The following is a 19,266-nucleotide window of genomic DNA, read 5'->3' as shown; positions in this document are numbered from 1 at the left end:
GTACATATACAGCTGTGATATGAAGCATATAGAGGTACATATACAGCTGTGATATGAAGCGTATAGAGGTACATATATACAGCTGTGATATGAAGCGTATAGAGGTACATATACAGCTGTGATATGAAGCGTAGAGGTACATAATACAGCTGTGATATGAAGCATATAGAGGTACATATATACAGCTGTGATATGAAGCATATAGAGGTACATATATACAGCTGTGATATGAAGCATATAGAGGTACATATACAGCTGTGATATGAAGCGTAGAGGTACATAATACAGCTGTGATATGAAGCGTAGAGGTACATATACAGCCGTGATATGAAGCGTATAGAGGTACATATACAGCCGTGATATGAAGCATATAGAGGTACATAATACAGCTGTGATATGAAGCATATAGAGGTACATATACAGCCGTGATATGAAGCATATAGAGGTACATAATACAGCTGTGATATGAAGCGTATAGAGGTACATAATACAGCTGTGATATGAAGCATAGAGAGGTACATAATACAGCTGTGATATGAAGCATATAGAGGTACATATACAGCTGTGATATGAAGCATATAGAGGTACATATACAGCCGTGATATGAAGCATATAGAGGTACATATACAGCTGTGATATGAAGCATATAGAGGTACATATACAGCTGTGATATGAAGCATATAGAGGTACATATATACAGCCAGGAACTTTCCTCCTGGCTTTTTCTCTCTCCTGCTCTCCACCTCCCCCAACCTTTTTCCTCCTGGCCTTACCCCCCCCCCACCCCGCCAAACTCTCCCTCCTCTCTGACCCCTCCATGTCGTTCCCTCCTTCAACCCCCCACCACTCCTCCTCCCCCTCCAACTCTCTCTATCAATCCCCTACTCTCTCCCACACCTGCTTTCTCCTCTCCCACTCTCTCTCTCTCTCTCTCTCTCTCCCCTCCCCCTTTAACCCCCCGCCCCCCACCCAGGGAGGAGGAGCCTATCTGTTGGTCTCCCGGGTGAGACACTCGTTTCAGGGGTGACTCTGTCCTTCCGTCCGTGTCCATCTCGGTCCTCCTCTCCTCTCCTCTCTCTCTCCTGTGATGTCCCAACCTCCCCCCTTCCTCCTCAGCCTCTGACCTGCTCCTCCGGACCCCCCCCCCTAGCACTGTGCTGTCCCTCGCCTCCCTGAAGGATCTCTTCGAAGAAGCCCCTCGCACTCCTCTCCTTCTCCTCCTCCTCGCCCTCCTCCTCCTCCTCCTCTTCGCCCTCCTCCTCCTCCTCCTCATCCCCACCTCCTCATCCCCGCCGGGTTCCGAGGGCGAGACGACGACCACCACCACCGAGCGACCCATCGACCCGCCGGCACCGGCGACCACCAACGACAACAACAAGCGCCGCGCCGACAACATGGCGGACAAGCTGGGCGTGCCCGCGGGTGCCGCGGTGGATGACGCGGCCAGCATCATGGCGCTGCTGGAGCGCGTGGCGGGCATCATCGACGGCGTGCAGGCCACCCAGCTGCGCATGGAGGAGCGGCAGCAGGAGCTGGAGACCACCGTGAAGACCATCCAGACGGACGTCACCAAGCTGACGGGCGACCACGCCGCCACCAGCGCCACCGTGGACCGGCTGCTGGAGAAGACGCGCAAGGTCAGCTGCCACATCAAGGACGTGCGGGTCCGCGTGGAGAACCAGAACCTGCGGGTGAAGAGGGTGGAGGTGACGCAGCTGGACCTGCTGGCCAAGAACAAGTTCAAGGTGGTCATCTACCAGGTAGGTCCGGAGGAGACACACTGTGTGCTGTGTTAGGGTTAGGGTTATGGTTATATAAGACACACTGGGAGATCTGTATTAGCTCCAGGGTTATGGTTAGATCAGACACACCGGGAGATCTGTATTAGCTCCAGGGTTATGGTTAGATCAGACACACCGGGAGATCTGTATTAGCTCCAGGGTTATGGTTAGATCAGACACACTGGGAGATCTGTATTAGCTCCAGGGTTATGGTTAGATCAGATACACCGGGAGATCTGTATTAGCTCCAGGGTTATGGTTAGATCAGACACACTGGGAGATCTGTATTAGCTCCAGGGTTATGGTTAGATCAGACACACCGGGAGATCTGTATTAGCTCCAGGGTTATGGTTAGATCATACACACCGGGAGATCTGTATTAGCTCCAGGGTTGTGGTTAGATCAGACACACTGGGAGATCTGTGTTAGCTCCAGGGTTGTGGTTATATCAGACACACTGGGAGATCTGTATTAGCCCCAGGGTTATGGTTAGATCAGACACACCGGGAGATCTGTGTTAGCTCCAGGGTTATGGTTAGATCAGACACACCGGGAGATCTGTATTAGCTCCAGGGTTGTGGTTAGATCAGACACACTGGGAGATCTGTGCGCTGTACCGATATATATGACTTACAGTGTTTATATGATATATGACTTATATGAACTTGTTGTGATATATGACTTATATGAGCTTGTTGTGATATATGACTTATACGAGCTTTAGTCAGATCTAATTGACTAAAGGAGGATCTTCAGTCCCACTTGATTGACAGGTCACACCTGTAGTGTGTCAGTCAAAACACCAACCATGGTCTTCTGTATTCCGCTACGTCGTACTCCAAACTGCGTCGAGTAAAACGGTCGGACCAGTCTAACCAGTTCAGAAACAAATCTCGGCTATACAGTTTATCCCATTGTGCTGTGTTTTATTAGACTGCAGGTCAGCAAGGCTCTATCAAGAAGACTATCACTATTGCTGAAAATAGTTTACCGAGGCAGACCTATAATTATCCTCATCCACGAGGATATGCTATGCTGCTTCTGACGCTGGTTAAAAGTAGCAACAGCAGTTGGACTAATGTCTTGGTATTCAGTGGATTTTAATTAAACGCTGAAATGGCTAAAAAGCTGTCATGGACTTGTCACAGACTCACATTTAGGCACACATGCAGATATATACTCACTCTCTCTCTCTCTCTTTCTCACTCACACACACACACACACACACACACATGCACACGCACACAGAGTACAGGCCTCATTTTACTTCTTTGGCCTCGACAGTTAGCAGCTGCTAGCACTGGTAAGCCGGTTATTTTAGCCCTGGCAGAGCCCAAGATAAACGCGGGGCTCGCTAAAAGGTTAGACCACAGAGCTGGAACAGATAGATGGGTATTCCCACTCAAATCAGCACTGAATGATGAACAGAGGCCAGTTAAACTACGGAATGTTTGTGTTTCTTCCAACATGGCTGTCTGTAACCAAAGTAAAGAACACTGTGTCTTGATTATACGATCCAGTGATAAGATAGCAATTTATACAATTTTCATTGACATATGTCTCATATAATTATCAACACAAAGCAACCGTTGTTTCTTCCAACATGGAAGGACATCTTAAGTGATCCGTGAAAGGCATCTATTCTTAAGCTGTAGACTGTTTGATAATGTTGTCATGGAAACCACACTGCTGAACCTTCTGGTGGCAGGGTTGTGTGTGGAACGTTTCGATGTTGAGTCTCACGCACTGAGATATAATATAATTAGGGATGTCCGATATTATCGGCCTACCGATATTATCGGCCGATATCGGCATTAAAATGTGACATCGAAAAATATCGGTATCGGTTTTCAACAAAAAAATTATAATAATAATTTTTTTTACATTTCTATAACCTTTATTTACCCAGGCAAGCAAGTAAGAACAAATTCTGATTGTATTTATTGTCAAAAGCATGCATAATGTTGTGTTAATTCCACAACAAGAGATATGTAATGTTAATTACCTGAAATTATAAAAAAAAATGGGGGGGGGGGGGAACCCTGCATATATCGATATCGGTTGATATCGGTATCGGAAATTAAGAGTTGGACAATATCGGTATATCGGTATCGGTAAAAAAGCCAATATCGAGCATCCCTAAATATAATATAATATTCATTTGGTCAGTAATATCAACATTATGGCAGCCATCTTAGGCTGAACGACATCACCCTTCTATCCATTCTAATTCTATGGGTCAGAACCATGTCCCCCAGCGGTTGGCCAGTGACAATAGAATCTAGGACCAGACGGATGTTGAATGTCCTGCTCATTCATTTCAATCTGTGAAATAGGTCAGACTACTTTTTGAAGTCGGGTCGAAGATGATTTGAATCCGGTTAAATCTGTTCAATCATTCTGCCGCTGGTTAAAAGTTGCAACAGCGGTTTGGACAAAATGTCTTTTTTTAGTGTTCAGTGGATTTTAAATGCTGAAATAGCTAAACGCTTGGTCATGGACTTTTCAGAATCGCACACGGGAACACAGACTCACATTAAGGCACACGCTCTAACACATACAGTACAAATCCAGTTAAACCATAAAGCATGCGATTCCAGTTAAACCATAGTGTATATATGTAACGGATGGTACCGCGAAGCGCAGTCACAAAAGGACTTCAGATGTTGTGAAGTGACTGGGGTTTATTGTTTATTGTTTATTAGCAAAGGATCCCCATTAGCTGACTAACGCCGAGACGTCCACTAGTCTTCCTGGGGTCCGAGACAACATTAAAACATTACAACATATACATTGCAATTAAAACATAATACAATTAAAACATAGCAAGACATACCAACCAAGGAAACACAACATAGCAAGACGTACCAACCGAGGACAACAACAACAACATTAACACACAAACAAATTATATCTAAATATGTACATCAACGGTAACATATTGCATAACTCAGCATTGTCAATATTGGCTACATGTAAGATTTTAATTTATTTTTGAAGCTTGCTACACCTCTTATGTCACGTATGTCACTTGGAAGATAATTCCATGCCCTGATAGCCCTATATAAAACTGTTCTTTGCATACTGTTAGTATTTGCATGGGGTAGAATAATCTGCCCTCTACTTGCCCCTCTGGTAAAATGCATGTGCACATTTGAGCTGTAAATGATTTTATCCGTGATATATTTAGGACTGTGGGTTGTGATCACTTTATGAAAACAAATTAAAAGGTTGGCAGAAAGTCTTTTCTCAACACTCCGCCAACTAAGACGTTCATGCATTTGAACAACACTAGTCCTATATGAACAACCAAGAACGAGTCTTGCTGCCTTATTTTGTACCACTTGTAACCTATTTAGCAACTGTTTTGAAGCAGAAGCCCACACTACAGAACAGTAATCCAAGTGGCACAAAATCAAAGCACAAACAATCTGATTAAACAATGCAAATGGAAGGAATGGTGCACATTTCCTGGCAGTAGCAACAGCTTTACCCATTTTAAAAACTGTTTTGTTTATGTGATCAGACCATGATAAAGTACTATCAAGCCAAAGGCCTAGAAGCTTAGTTTTTTCAACCTGCTGTATAGGTTGACCTGCAATTTGTAGAACCAATGTAGGTTTACGTGCCAATCTTTGGTTGGTTCCCAAAAAGCATACAAACAGTTTTTTGATATGTTAAGCACCAGCTTATTTGTTTTTATCCAGTCATATAAAATGTCCAATTCACCAGCCAAACCCTGATTGAGCTCAGAGTTTGTAGCTGCAGCATAATAAAGGGTTGAATCATCAGCATATAAAGTCAGACTAGCCTGATGAATAGAAAAAGGCATATCATTAGTAAAAATAGAAAATAAGAGGGGCCCCAGGCAACTCCCCTGTGGGACACCGCATTTTAACCTTCTACTGCCTGACAAAGCACCATTAAAATAGACCCTCTGAGACCTCGAGGACAAATAACTCCTAAAAAAATTAATTGCTGAGTTATTAAAACCATAGCAGATGAGTTTTTGTATTAAAAGATTGTGATCGATCACATCAAATGCGGCACTGAAGTCTAACATAATAGCACCCACCAGCATTGAACTATCGATAGCTGAGAGCCAACTATCAGACATTTGTGTCAAAGCAGTACTGGTCGAATGACCTGCCCTGTATGCATGTTGGTGTACAGTTGTTATGTCATTAGCTGAAAAGTAGGCCTGTCATTAGCTGAAAAGTAGGCCTGGACTTGCTCAGACACAATCAGACACAAACGGGTAAAATGCTAATAGGCCTACTGTTGGGACCTCCAAAAGGTAATTTAGCATCTTTAGGAAGTGGAATGATCTTTCCCTCCTTCCATGACAAAGGACACATGCCACTGATTAAACACCTATAAAAAATGTGACAGATTGGTGCAGAGATATGAGACACAGCTATTCTCAACAATTTGCTATCCAGGTGGTCGTTACCAGTGGATTTAGAGACTGGTAGAGAGCGCAATAGCCTATCCACAGTCACAATATCCACCTGTTGGAATTCAAAGACACAGTTTTTATCCTTCATAATGTGTTCTTTTATCAACACATCAGAGTTGTTATTGAGAGTATTATCCATTCCCTGCCTAAGCTTGGACACCTTGTTTACAAAATAGTCATTAAAATAATCAGCAATGTGAAGAGGCTTAGTCAGATAAATACCACCATCTGATTCCACAAACGAAGCCAGGGCAGATTTTTTACCCATGATTTCATTCAGTACATTCCAGAGTTTTTACTGTCCCTACTGCTTTCTGAGATTTTCTGCTTATAATAGGTTCTCTTACTTAATCTGTTAATTTTAGTAACCTGGTTTCTTAAGTAGCGGTACTGTGGGTTAAACTCACTCTCATCCTCAAAAGACACATAGACACGTTACAAAGCAGTGAGTTCACTTGGTATAGCGGTCTGTGCTGTCGCCCGCGGCGTGGGAGACCCGGGTTCGAAACACCCTCGGGGCATCGAAGTTTTAGGTGACAATGTCACAACCGTTACATTTATACCTGTATCACTGTACATAATAATACTGTAACACTGTACATACATCAGATTAGCATTATTACTCAGTAGTACTCATTTATATATATTCCAGTTTAATTAAGTCTTGTACATTGTATATTGCTATTGTACATTTGCACTCTGAGTCTGGTTAGATGCCAACTTCTTTTCGTTGTACTGTAAATGTGCTGTATGATGACAATAAATGTGAATCTAATCTAAACAATAGGCCTTACGCTCACATATGAATGCTTCATATCAGGTTCCTCTTGGGTAAACTGACCACCCAAGAAAACTGACCACCCCCAATAACAGCACAAATGGCCCTGTGTGATCTAGCACCTATACCTTCCTCTTGTGGCGGCAGGAAGTGACATCACAGTGCAGAGAACTAAGGAATGCCTATAGTCTCCACTTAAGTGGTAGAATAAATGTGATCCAGTGACTTGAGACTCATCATAATCAATGTGTCTCCTCTCCACCATCCAGCAATCGAATAGTTAGTTAGCAACACCTAGTAACAAACATGTAGCTTGTATTAATAGCTACAATGAATATGGTAACATGACAACAAAACAGTATCAGTCTGCATCAGTCTATATTTTAAGGCTATAATAATGACTGCATTAGTTTAGGGTTAAACATGCATAGTCTTAATTTAGTTAAGAATATAGGACAGGCATATATAAGCATTATGCTTCAGTCTGTACCTTTTCAGTCACTGCCTGAATCAAAGATTGTTAAATGATTGTGTATATATTGTATTGTGTGATGAGTGAATAAACTACTACTACTACTACTACTACTACTACTACTACTACTACTACTACTACTACTACTACTACTACTACTACTACTACTACTACTACTACTACTACTACTACTACTACTACTACTACTACTACTACTACTACTACTACTACTACTACTACTACTACTACTACTACTACTACTACTACTACTACTACTACTACTACTACTACTACTACGGTGGTGTAGTGGTTAACACTGTCGCCTCACAGCTAGAAGGTTGTGGGTTTGATTCCCGCTTGGGGACCAGGTTGCCGCGTTGCCAGGTACCCAGGTGGGGTATCTCCCGGGCCTTTCTGTGTGGAGTTTGCATGTTCTCCCCCTCTGTGCTTGCAAGGGTTCCCCCCCGATAAGAGAAACCCAATGGAAAAACATGCACAACAACAGATCGCTAACGCTGTCGGGTCCGTGATGAAGACGGGCAGGAGCACTTGGATGGTCCCCGGGCGCGGCTCACGCCACAGCCCTCGTCTGCTCCCGGCTGCCCTTGGGGGGGGGGAGGACGACGGGATGGGTTAAGCGCAGAGGAGTATCGCATCGGCGATCCTACTGACAATACACGCGTGTGTGTGTTCCGGTGTGTGTGTGCTAACTAACCGCTGTGTGCTGCTAACATTGAGTGTCGTTGCATGCCAATTAAAGACCTCTGCGACAGGTCCTGCATTATTATTATTACTACTACTACTGCTACTCCATGCTGACCCCTATGGGGGAAATATTCAACAGGTAGAGCGAAAGCAATTTGTGACTGATCAAAATTAGAGATTAGATTAGATTAAAATGTATTGTCATTATACAGCACAAGCAGGGACGTGCACAGGACTTTAGAGGGGCAGGTGCTCAAAGGCTGAAAAGGCCACTATGCCTGTGTGTCTTTTAACCGAGCACGCGCAGCACGTGAACCCGGTTTTTAAGGGCCCTTTTCAGGCGGGGGGGCTTTTTATGCTTTTTGGGGGGTTTTGGTGATCAAATATTGAATATTGAACTATAATAATCAGTGCAGGAGCTCACTTATCCTTGAAAGACACTTTTATCACTGACTTAAAAGGCCCATACATCTCCATAAATGTTCAGGGGGGAGGGAATAAGTGCTTACCCTACAGACCCCAAGAAGTGCTGTATATTCTGTATTGTTTAATATAAATGCCTTTTTTATTCCAATCCCGATTTGTATTTGAGATTCCCAAATCTCATCGGACTTGACTTCTTCGTGTCCCTCAGTGAGTGTAATACCAGCATTCAACTGTATGCGCCACAGCGGTTTCTATCATCATCATCATCATCATCACCCACGCTATGCATAAAATATATAGGTCTGCGGAGAGGCACGCTGAGGAGGCCGTGCAAACTGCAATGGAATATGGGGCATCTCTCTCTCTTTACCTAATATTTTGATTCTATCCTGACATTTTTCAGTTGGAAGGGCAGTCTATTATGCGTAACGGTAAAAAAAAATAAAAATTATAATAATAATCTTTTTTTTTCCCCTCCAAAAATGGCACTTTTTTTATGAGGCTCAAAAAGGCAGGTGCTCCAGCACCCCTTGGGCTCTATGTGTGCACGTGCCTGAGCACAAGTACAATACAATGAACATTTTTAATTTAAATCTAAGTTCATGGCATGCTGGCATCCAACCAGAGTGCAAATGTAACAGTAACGTGCAATAGTAACATACAATGCACAGGTGATGAAACTGGTAATCCACTGGTATGTAGTATATGTAGTTGGTAGTATAAGTATATACAGTAGTTACTGCATGACATACTAGTATATAGTTGGTACAGTTAGCATGTAGTATATATGTAGTTGGTCGTATAAGTATATACAGTAGTTACTGCATGACATACTAGTATATAGTTGGTACAGTTAGCATGTAGTATATGTAGTTGGTCGTATAAGTATATACAGTAGTTACTGCACTGTAGTTTTAATTTTTTATCCACTTTTTCTCCCATTTTCTATATTTTCTCCCATCCCAATTTCGTATCATCCAATTCAACCCTCCCCTGTCACGAACGCTGTTTCTTGCCTCCCACAAGCCGGCTGCAATGTGGACTAAGTCATACATAGCACAAGTCCCCTCCGGTACTTGAGGTAACAGCAGTCGCATCTTTTCACCTGCGCAGCTCGATCTCTCAGTGGCGAGGAGTAACAAGTGGAGTGGGAGGCTCACGCTGCCCCCGACACTTCCTGATTCTACTGCGCAGGTGCACCAACCGACCTGTAGGAGTCGCTGTCCACAACGCCCGATGCCCACCCATCAGTTTCCCACCCCCTAATACGGCCAATGTGTATTAGTATGAACGACCAGCTAAACTGAAAGCAATGTGGAGCGCTGGGCTCGAACAGGCAAGCCCAGCGTCTCCGTCATTCGTGGCGAGCGCCTTGCCCACTACGCCCCGTAGACGCCCAGTTACTGCACTGTAGTTTAAGTGACTGAGCCAGCTGATCACTGACAGGTTATTCTGAGTGTTGGTCTGAGCCACCAGCTCCTAATATAGTTATCTCTCTCTCTCTCTCTCTCTCTCTCTCTCTCTCTCTCTCTCTCTCTCTCTCTCTCTCTCTCTCTCTCTCTCTCTCCCCCTCTCTCTCCCCCTCTCTCTCTCTCTCTCTCTCTCTCTCTCTCTCTCCCTCTCTGGGTTAGGTCATTACAATCTTGTGTAGTACAGCAAGAAAAACCTGAAGTTGTAGCGTGTAGTTGTAGCGTGTAGTAGTAGCGTGTAGTTGTAGCGTGTAGTAGTAGCGTGTAGTTGTAGCGTGTAGTTGTAGCATGTAGTTGTATAACGTGTAGTAGTAGCATGTAGTTGTTGTAGCGTGTAGTTGTAGCGTGTAGTTGTAGCATGTAGTAGCGTGCTCATGCTAATGCTCCGCCTGTGTGTGTAACTAAATTGTTGCTGTAATGAATACAGCAGGTCTTTGGAAATGTCAGTGTTTGTATCAAGTGTCACACAGTGGCTGATGATGCATGTGGTCTGCAGCTAATCTAGGAGCTAGCTAGCTAACAGGTAGGGGGCTGCTGCAGTCAAGTGACCGGTAGTTCGTGGAGAATGTGGATTTACTTCTAATTGTAAGCGTCTAAGTGTGAATGGAGATTGATTGATTGATTGAAAACTTTATTAACAGAATGGGTACAGTACAGCTCAATACATACAATTGTTAAGGGGATGCAGACCAGAGAAAGACTTTCGTCTTGTTTACATCAGGGTCCCCCATTTTCAATTCATCATAACATACATGACATACAGATAGACAGTACTGCTACATCTATACATTTATGACATATCAGATTTGCAAATACAGTACTGTTTGTGATACGAAGAGTCCAGAAAAGAGAGTATATACATAGAAACTGTACATTGGAGGAGGTTGGGTAGGTGGGGGGGGGGGGGGGGGGGGACTGTACATTGGAGGTGGTTGGGTGGGGGGGGTTTGGGTAGGAGGGGTTGGTGGGGGACACTGTACAACTGAACAAGCAAAACTGTACATTGGAATATTGACAAGACCATACTTGGTCATTTACTGTACATTGGGGGGGGGGGTTGTGTTAGTTAGTTAGTTCTGGTAACTAGGGTAGAAACTTTATTGGTAACACTTAAATTGGAATGTCACCAATTTACAACGTTGAAATATGTATTTTTGCTCACCTTCGGGAAGTACTATGTGCTGATGAGCAGAACGTTTGACTCTGGAGCCGAGATCTGACGTATACCTTGCATCATGTCAACTTGGCATGCCCTCCCTCTCAGTACAGTGCAAAGATGTGACGAAGATAGACCTTCTATTGTTTGTAGAAAATGATGACCTTTATAGATGAAGATGCTGCTTCTGGAACCAAACTGAGTGTATCTTTTCAAAATAGTCTGAAACCAAGAGCTTTCATCCACAATGACGGCTAGGGAGCTACATGTTGGTTTAGAGCTGCTGGGTTCTCAAACTTTTTCACACCGTGACCCCATTTTATTTAGGATTTCTTTTGGGGGACCCCACACTTAATGTATCGCGTAATTTCAACGTGGAATTAAGGAATATCAAAATAAAAGCACACGTTTGTTGAACTTGATCATGCATATTTATTAGAAAATTTAATTACAGAACTATGTGATCAATACACATTTATAAAACGAGGCATATTTAGCCAAAATATGTTGCCAGAACATAAAAAAAATAATTATTCTTATTTTTATTTTTTACTTTCCAATGCTGTTTGAGAACCACTGGTTTAGAGACATGTTTCTTTCTTTCTTTCTTTCTTTCTTTCTTTCTTTCTTTCTTTCTTTCTTTCTTTCTTTCTTTCTTTCTTTCTTTCTTTCTTTCTTTCTTTCTTTCTTTCTTTCTTTCTTTCTTTCTTTCTTTCTTTCTTTCTTTCTTTCTTTCTTTCTTTCTTTCTTTCTTTCTTTCTTTCTTTATTTCTTTCTTTATTTCTTTCTTTCTCATCCCCATTAGTCACTCTGCCCCAGCAGCGACTATTCTTCCTGGGGTCTGGATCCAAACATATAAAATTAAACAAGAATAATCAATAAAACAACCTAAAAACAAAACAAATATCAATAAAACACCAATAAAATATACAAACAATTATAGAACATTAAACCAATCAAAATCAGACATACAATCAAATATGTATGCCAATTTTCTAATATAGAACAATAACAAATATCAATAAAACAACAAATATCAATAAAACAACAGTTTAGACGGCTAGGAAGCTACATATTGGTTTAGAGACATGTTTAGACGGCTAAGAAGCTACATATTGGTTTAGAGACATGTTTAGACGGCTAAGAAGCTACATATTGGTTTAGAGACATGTTTAGACGGCTAAGAAGCTACATATTGGTTTAGAGACATGTTTAGACGGCTAAGAAGCTACATATTGGTTTAGAGACATGTTTAGACGGCTAAGAAGCTACATATTGGTTTAGAGACATGTTTAGACGGCTAAGAAGCTACATATTGGTTTAGAGACATGTTTAGATGGCTAAGAAGCTACATATTGGTTTAGAGACATGTTTAGACGGCTAAGAAGCTACATATTGGTTTAGAGACATGTTTAGATGGCTAAGAAGCTACATATTGGTTTAGAGACATGTTTAGATGGCTAAGAAGCTACATATTGGTTTAGAGACATGTTTAGATGGCTAAGAAGCTACATATTGGTTTAGAGACATGTTTAGATGGCTAAGAAGCTACATATTGGTTTAGAGACATGTTTAGTCTGGTAGCTACTGTACATATTGGTTTAGAGACATGTTTAGTCTGGTAGCTACTGTACATATTGGTTTAGAGACATGTTTAGTCTGGTAGCTACTGTACATATTGGTTTAGAGACATGTTTAGTCTGGTAGCTACTGTACATATTGGTTTAGAGACATGTTTAGTCTGGTAGCTACTGTACATATTGGTTTAGAGACATGTTTAGTCTGGTAGCTACTGTACATATTGGTTTAGAGACATGTTTAGTCTGGTAGCTACTGTACATATTGGTTTAGAGACATGTTTAGTCTGGTAGGTATACTGTACATATTGGTTTAGAGACATGTTTAGTCTGGTAGCTACTGTACATATTGGTTTAGAGACATGTTTAGTCTGGTAGCTACTGTACATATTGGTTTAGAGACATGTTTAGTCTGGTAGCTACTGTACATATTGGTTTAGAGACATGTTTAGTCTGGTAGCTACTGTACATATTGGTTTAGAGACATGTTTAGTCTGGTAGCTACTGTACATATTGGTTTAGAGACATGTTTAGTCTGGTAGCTATACTGTACATATTGGTTTAGAGACATGTTTAGTCTGGTAGCTACTGTACATATTGGTTTAGAGACATGTTTAGTCTGGTAGCTACTGTACATATTGGTTTAGAGACATGTTTAGTCTGGTAGCTATACTGTACATATTGGTTTAGAGACATGTTTAGTCTGGTAGCTATACTGTACATATTGGTTTAGAGACATGTTTAGTCTGGTAGCTATACTGTACATATTGGTTTAGAGACATGTTTAGTCTGGTAGCTACTGTACATATTGGTTTAGAGACATGTTTAGTCTGGTAGCTACTGTACATATTGGTTTAGAGACATGTTTAGTCTGGTAGCTACTGTACATATTGGTTTAGAGACATGTTTAGTCTGGTAGCTATACTGTACATATTGGTTTAGAGACATGTTTAGTCTGGTAGCTACTGTACATATTGGTTTAGAGACATGTTTAGTCTGGTAGCTATACTGTACATATTGGTTTAGAGACATGTTTAGTCTGGTAGCTACTGTACATATTGGTTTAGAGACATGTTTAGTCTGGTAGCTACTGTACATATTGGTTTAGAGACATGTTTAGTCTGGTAGCTACTGTACATATTGGTTTAGAGACATGTTTAGTCTGGTAGCTACTGTACATATTGGTTGGAGACATGTTTAGTCTGGTAGCTACTGTACATATTGGTTGGAGACATGTTTAGTCTGGTAGCTACTGTACATATTGGTTGGAGACATGTTTAGTCTGGTAGCTACTGTACATATTGGTTTAGAGACATGTTTAGTCTGGTAGCTACTGTACATATTGGTTTAGAGACATGTTTAGTCTGGTAGCTACTGTACATATTGGTTTAGAGACATGTTTAGTCTGGTAGCTACTGTACATATTGGTTTAGAGACATGTTTAGTCTGGTAGCTACTGTACATATTGGTTGGAGACATGTTTAGTCTGGTAGCTACTGTACATATTGGTTGGAGACATGTTTAGTCTGGTAGCTACTGTACATATTGGTTTAGAGACATGTTTAGTCTGGTAGCTACTGTACATATTGGTTGGAGACATGTTTAGTCTGGTAGCTACTGTACATATTGGTTGGAGACATCTTTAGCTTTTTGCAGCCCAGCGCTGAGTCCCATAAACAGGTGCTAGTATTTATTTATAGACTCTGAATCAAGACCTGTACTTTCAGCATGTCTATCCTCACTGACACAACCGCTGAGATGATTTATATTCTGCCTATGCTTCTAGATGCACTAGAAGTTGTCCAATATTCTATATCATTTGATTCATGATCAAGTTTTATTTCTAAGGCATGTTTAAACTGTAGTTGTTGTGTAAGTGCTGTACATAGCTACAAATGGCACTATAATAAAACGTAGTAAAAACATGGTAAAGAAAGCAATATAAATAAGATTAGAAAATAAGAAATAGAATAAAAATACACAACATAAAACAAGGTATTTAAGCCCAATTTAAAAACGAAAAGGCCTGCTGGGTAAACAGGTAGGTACCTTATGTTGCGGGGGGGGGTCGGGGGGTATTCCACAGCTTTGAGGCAGAAACTGCAAAGGCACAGTTGCCCTTAGTCTTCAGCCTATAATAGATGGAGGGACCACCAGGAGAGAGTGACTGGAGGACCTAAGTGATCTAGGAGCCTCGTGGGGGGAGAGGAGATCCATTATATAAGAGGGAGCCAGGCCCTTGAGGGCTTTGTAAACAAATAATAATAATAATAATAATAATAATAATAATAATAATAATAATAATAATAATAATAATAATAATAATAATAATAATAATAATAATAATAATAATAATAATAACTTTATTTGTATAGCACTTTTCATACAGAGGTTGCAGTTCAAAGTGCTTCACAACAGTAAAAAATACAGGCATAAGCGAGCATAAAAAGATAGACAGGTAGCAAGGTATGGCAAATCACAGTGTTTCACACTAGGATCTAGCATAAGACTTTAACACAGATCCTGTACTGGACTGGGAGCCAGTGAAGCTAACACTGACGTGGTCTCTCTCTTTAGTGCCAGTCAGCATTCTGGCTCCAGCTTTTTTTTTTTACAAGCTGCAGACGGGATATGGATCAGATGACTATATATATTGTAACGTTTCATAGTTTTCAATGATTGACGACGCTCGAGGCAGGTTGTTAGTTCTCACTTTACTTGTTTATTCCAACACAGGTGCATAGGTTGCAGCATACAAGTGACTCATCGTCGCTACCAGTTCCCATGTGCTTCAAGAGAGCGCACCCTATAGGTGCCACACACCCTCTTATACCTTTCCCCCGGGTCAGCCCCTGCCCCCTCCACACTACAGAAGCCGGTTAACCCTTTCACTACCACACTACAGACGGTTGTGAAAGGGTTAACGCTTTGTCATGTGGCAGTGAAAGGGTTAACCGGCTTCTGTAGTGTGGTTGTGAAAGGGTTAACGCTTTGTCATGTGGCAGTGAAAGGGTTAACCTTCTGTATTGTCACAGTGGAAAAGGGTTAACCGTGTTGGTAGTGAAAGGGTTAACCTTCTGTATTGTCGCAGTGAAAAGGGTTAACCGTGTTGGCAGTGAAAGGGTTAACCTTCTGTATTGTCGCAGTGAAAAGGGTTAACAGTGTTGGTAGTGAAAGGGTTAATCTATAATGGTAATAATAATACCATATCTATAACGGAACACGTTGTGCACGTTTGTAATCACACACTAGTAGGCAGTGGGCGGCGGCCGGGGGATGTCCAGACGAGGGCGGCGCTGCGGTGTGCGGAGCACATGGTGACGTATCGCTCAGCAAGGTGTCACGGTGATGAGACACATTCTGAATCCAGCGGATACCATTTAACTTCACGAGTGACAAATATCATTAGGACCCCAACGTGTGCTGCTTTGCCGCGGTGGTGGAAAATAGCCGAAGCTGAATAACTTACTCAGAGAGTCCAAAGAGACCTGGTTAATACGGTTTATTAACTCGGTCAAAGTATCAATACAAAATAGTATTGGCTATTGGTTAGGCTGGTTGACTCTCCACGAGGTGGTTAACTAGGACACCAGGGAAGAGAGACACCCCCCCCCCCCCCCCACCGGATCTTGGAACATCTTCATACAAAAAACTGGAAAGGGGTGGGGGCCACAGGAATACACGAACATAGGGGTGTGACATCTTTGGGGACATATGGAAAGGTGGTAGGAAGGAAAGATGGGTGAGAGAGATCAAAGAGAGAGGGGGGAAGGGAGCCTTATCTCGCACAATATGCAGGCTTGAGGATTGATTGATTGATTGATTGATTAATTGATTGATTGAACATTTTATTTAACAGATTGCAGAATGGGTACAGTACAGTACAGCTCAATACACACAATTGTTAAGGGGATGCAGACCAGAGAAAGACTTTCGTCTTGTTTACATCAGGGTCCCCCATTTTCAATTCATCATAACATATGACATACATGACATACAGATAGACAGTACTGTTACTGTACTATCATGACATACCAGATCTACAAATATACAGTAGCTACTGTTTATGAGTACAAAAATAGTTTAAAAAGAGAGTATATACATTTGAGGGGGAAGAAACTGTACATTGGAGGAGGTTGGGTGGGTGGGGAAGGCTTTTGGGTTGTTGCACTTAATTAATTAGTTTGAATGATCTATCTATCAGGCAGCACTGAGGAACCTATTCCTCTCATTGATTCTATAAAAAAAAAAAAAAGATTCTATGATGTTCTTATGACAATTTTCATGATGCTCTGAGTTGGTTATGTTTTAGGAAAGTTGTTGAGTTTCTACATTCTCATTTTGCTTCTCAGGTTATCATAACGTTCCTCGTGATTTTCTCATGTTAGGTATAATATTTACTTCTCATACCATTCTCATAATGCTCTCCAATAGTTTTGATTATCTTCCTATAACTTATTTGTACTTGTTTCCTTTGTTTAGTTATGGATGGCTGACTGAGCACACCTGATAATGTTCTGACCAGGTTCTCCCTCTGTTCTCTGATCATGTTCTGGCCAGGTTCTCTCTCTCTGTTCTCTATGGTTCTGATCATGTTCTGACCAGGTTCTCTCTCTATGGTTCTGATAATGTTCTGACCAGGTTCTCCCTCTGTTCTCTGATCATGTTCTGGCCAGGTTCTCTCTCTGTTCTCTATGGTTCTGATCATGTTCTGACCAGGTTCTCCCTCTCTGTTCTCTATGGTTCTGATCATGTTCTGACCAGGTTCTCCCTCTCTGTTCTCTACAGTTCTGATCATGTTCTGACCAGGTTCTCTCTCTATGGTTCTGATAATGTTCTGACCCGGTTCTCCCTCTCTGTTCTCTATGGTTCTGATCATGTTCTGACCAGGTTCTCCCTCTAATGTTCTGATCATGTTCTGACCAGGTTCTCTCTCTACAGTTCTGATCATGTTCTGACCCGGTTCTCTCTCTCTCTCTCTGTTCCTCTCCTCAGGGTGAGCAGGAGGTGAAGTCCGTGGCGCCCCCCACTCAGGAGCCGGCCGAGGCCAGGTGCGGCAGCGTGGACAGCGCCGGTAGCGGCGGCGCCGCCAGCTCCAGCACCAAGGCGGCGGAGGTGGAGCCGGACAAGTTCGAGCCGCAGCCGGACTCCGACGAGGAGTACGTGGTGGTGGAGGAGGCGGCCGACCCGCTCGCCCCGTCCGCCGCCTCCACAGCCGTCACCCACGCCAAGAAGAGCGGCCTGAAGCGCATCGAGAGCTTCAAGGCCAACATGGCGAAGACCCGCGAGAACCTGGGCACCAAGGTCAACAAGCTGGGCGAGCGCATCGTCACGGCCGAGAGGCGCGAGAAGATCCGCCAGTCCGGCGAGCGGCTGAAGCAGTCCGGCGAGCGGCTGAAGGAGTCCATCGCCAAGAGCGTGCCCGCCAAGCTCAAGAAGGAGCGGACGGTGGCGGAGGGCCAGGAGGGAGCCGAGGGGGTCGCCGCGGAGGCCGACGCCCCCGTGCCACCCCCTAAAGGGGCGCGCAAGGGCAGCCCGGAGGTGGCGGCGGCGGAGGCCGCAGACGACGGCAAGGTGGAGGAGGCGGAGGTGCCCATGTATGACATGAAGCAGCTGGCATAGAGGGATGATGAAAGACAATGACGCACGCGGCCAAAAAAAACAGCACAGGGGTGTTTCGTTTTTTTGTTTGTTTGAGGACGACCTCTGACCCCTCTGAGAGAAACAAGGGGTTCTGGTCACCGTCATCTGTGGCCAACGCGGAGAGGAGGATTCTTTTTTTTCTCACGAGTCATTTGAAACAGGAAGTTCTTAAATGGGCCAGTTAACCCTTTCACTACCACTCTACCAAAAAGGGTTAACCCTTTCAACTGCGACGATACAGAAGGTTAAAACCCTTTTCACTGCCACACGACAAAGGGGTTAACCCTTTCACGACCACGCTACAGGAGGTTAACCCCATTCACTGCCACACACTACAGACGGTTGGTTAACCGTCTGTAGTGTGGCGGTGAATAGGGTTAACCTTCTGTAGTGTGGTAGTGAAAGGGTTAAAGGTCCAAGCGGTCTCATACAACGAAAGGAAAATGGATATCTCGCTATATTCGCTTTTCTAGCTTCTTACAATGAACAGACTCTGGAGATACAAACCAATGAACTGACGGCAACGAGGGCATCCGAAGAGAGACGCAAGACATCGTCTCCATGAGGACTTTCCACGATATCTTTAACCTGCATGTTGAAAGATTGAAAAAAAGGGAATGTTTGACCTGTTTGGTATTAAAGAAAAGGGAAGGCACAACGGGTTCTGGTATACATGTGGGTTCTGTTGTATAATTATGGCTGATGAGGAAAAGAAAAGATTTTGCCCTCGTGAAAAAGATGAAACTATTTGGTACACTCTTAAAATGAAAGGTACAACACCCTGTACCCCGTGTCTAAAA

General features: G+C 42.8%; 1 protein-coding gene across 1 annotated transcript; it reads left to right on the top strand.

Annotated features, from left to right (window-relative positions):
- Window positions 1-1,155: 1,155 nt before the first annotated feature.
- On the top strand, window positions 1,156-18,789 carry cavin4b (caveolae associated protein 4b). Its single transcript, XM_084325657.1, has 2 exons — window positions 1,156-1,760; window positions 17,819-18,789. The coding sequence occupies exons 1-2, from the start codon at window positions 1,395-1,397 to the stop codon at window positions 18,443-18,445; spliced, it is 993 nt and encodes a 330-aa protein (XP_084181783.1). The 5' UTR covers window positions 1,156-1,394; the 3' UTR covers window positions 18,446-18,789.
- Window positions 18,790-19,266: the final 477 nt, after the last annotated feature.

This window comes from Notolepis coatsorum (assembly GCF_963971535.1).
Source record: "Notolepis coatsorum genome assembly, chromosome: 12".
Taxonomy (NCBI): Eukaryota; Metazoa; Chordata; class Actinopteri; order Aulopiformes; family Paralepididae; genus Notolepis; species Notolepis coatsorum.
The sequence above is the reverse complement of the archived record's forward strand: the minus strand, read 5'-3'. Positions and strand labels throughout refer to the sequence as shown.

Coding starts and splice junctions, on each gene's coding strand:
- cavin4b (XM_084325657.1), top strand. CDS start 1,395: ATGGCGGACAAGCTGGGCGTGCCCGCGGGTGCCGCGGTGGATGACGCG. Junction 1,761..17,818: donor TCAAGGTGGTCATCTACCAG/GTAGGTCCGGAG, acceptor TCCTCTCCTCAG/GGTGAGCAGGAGGTGAAGTC.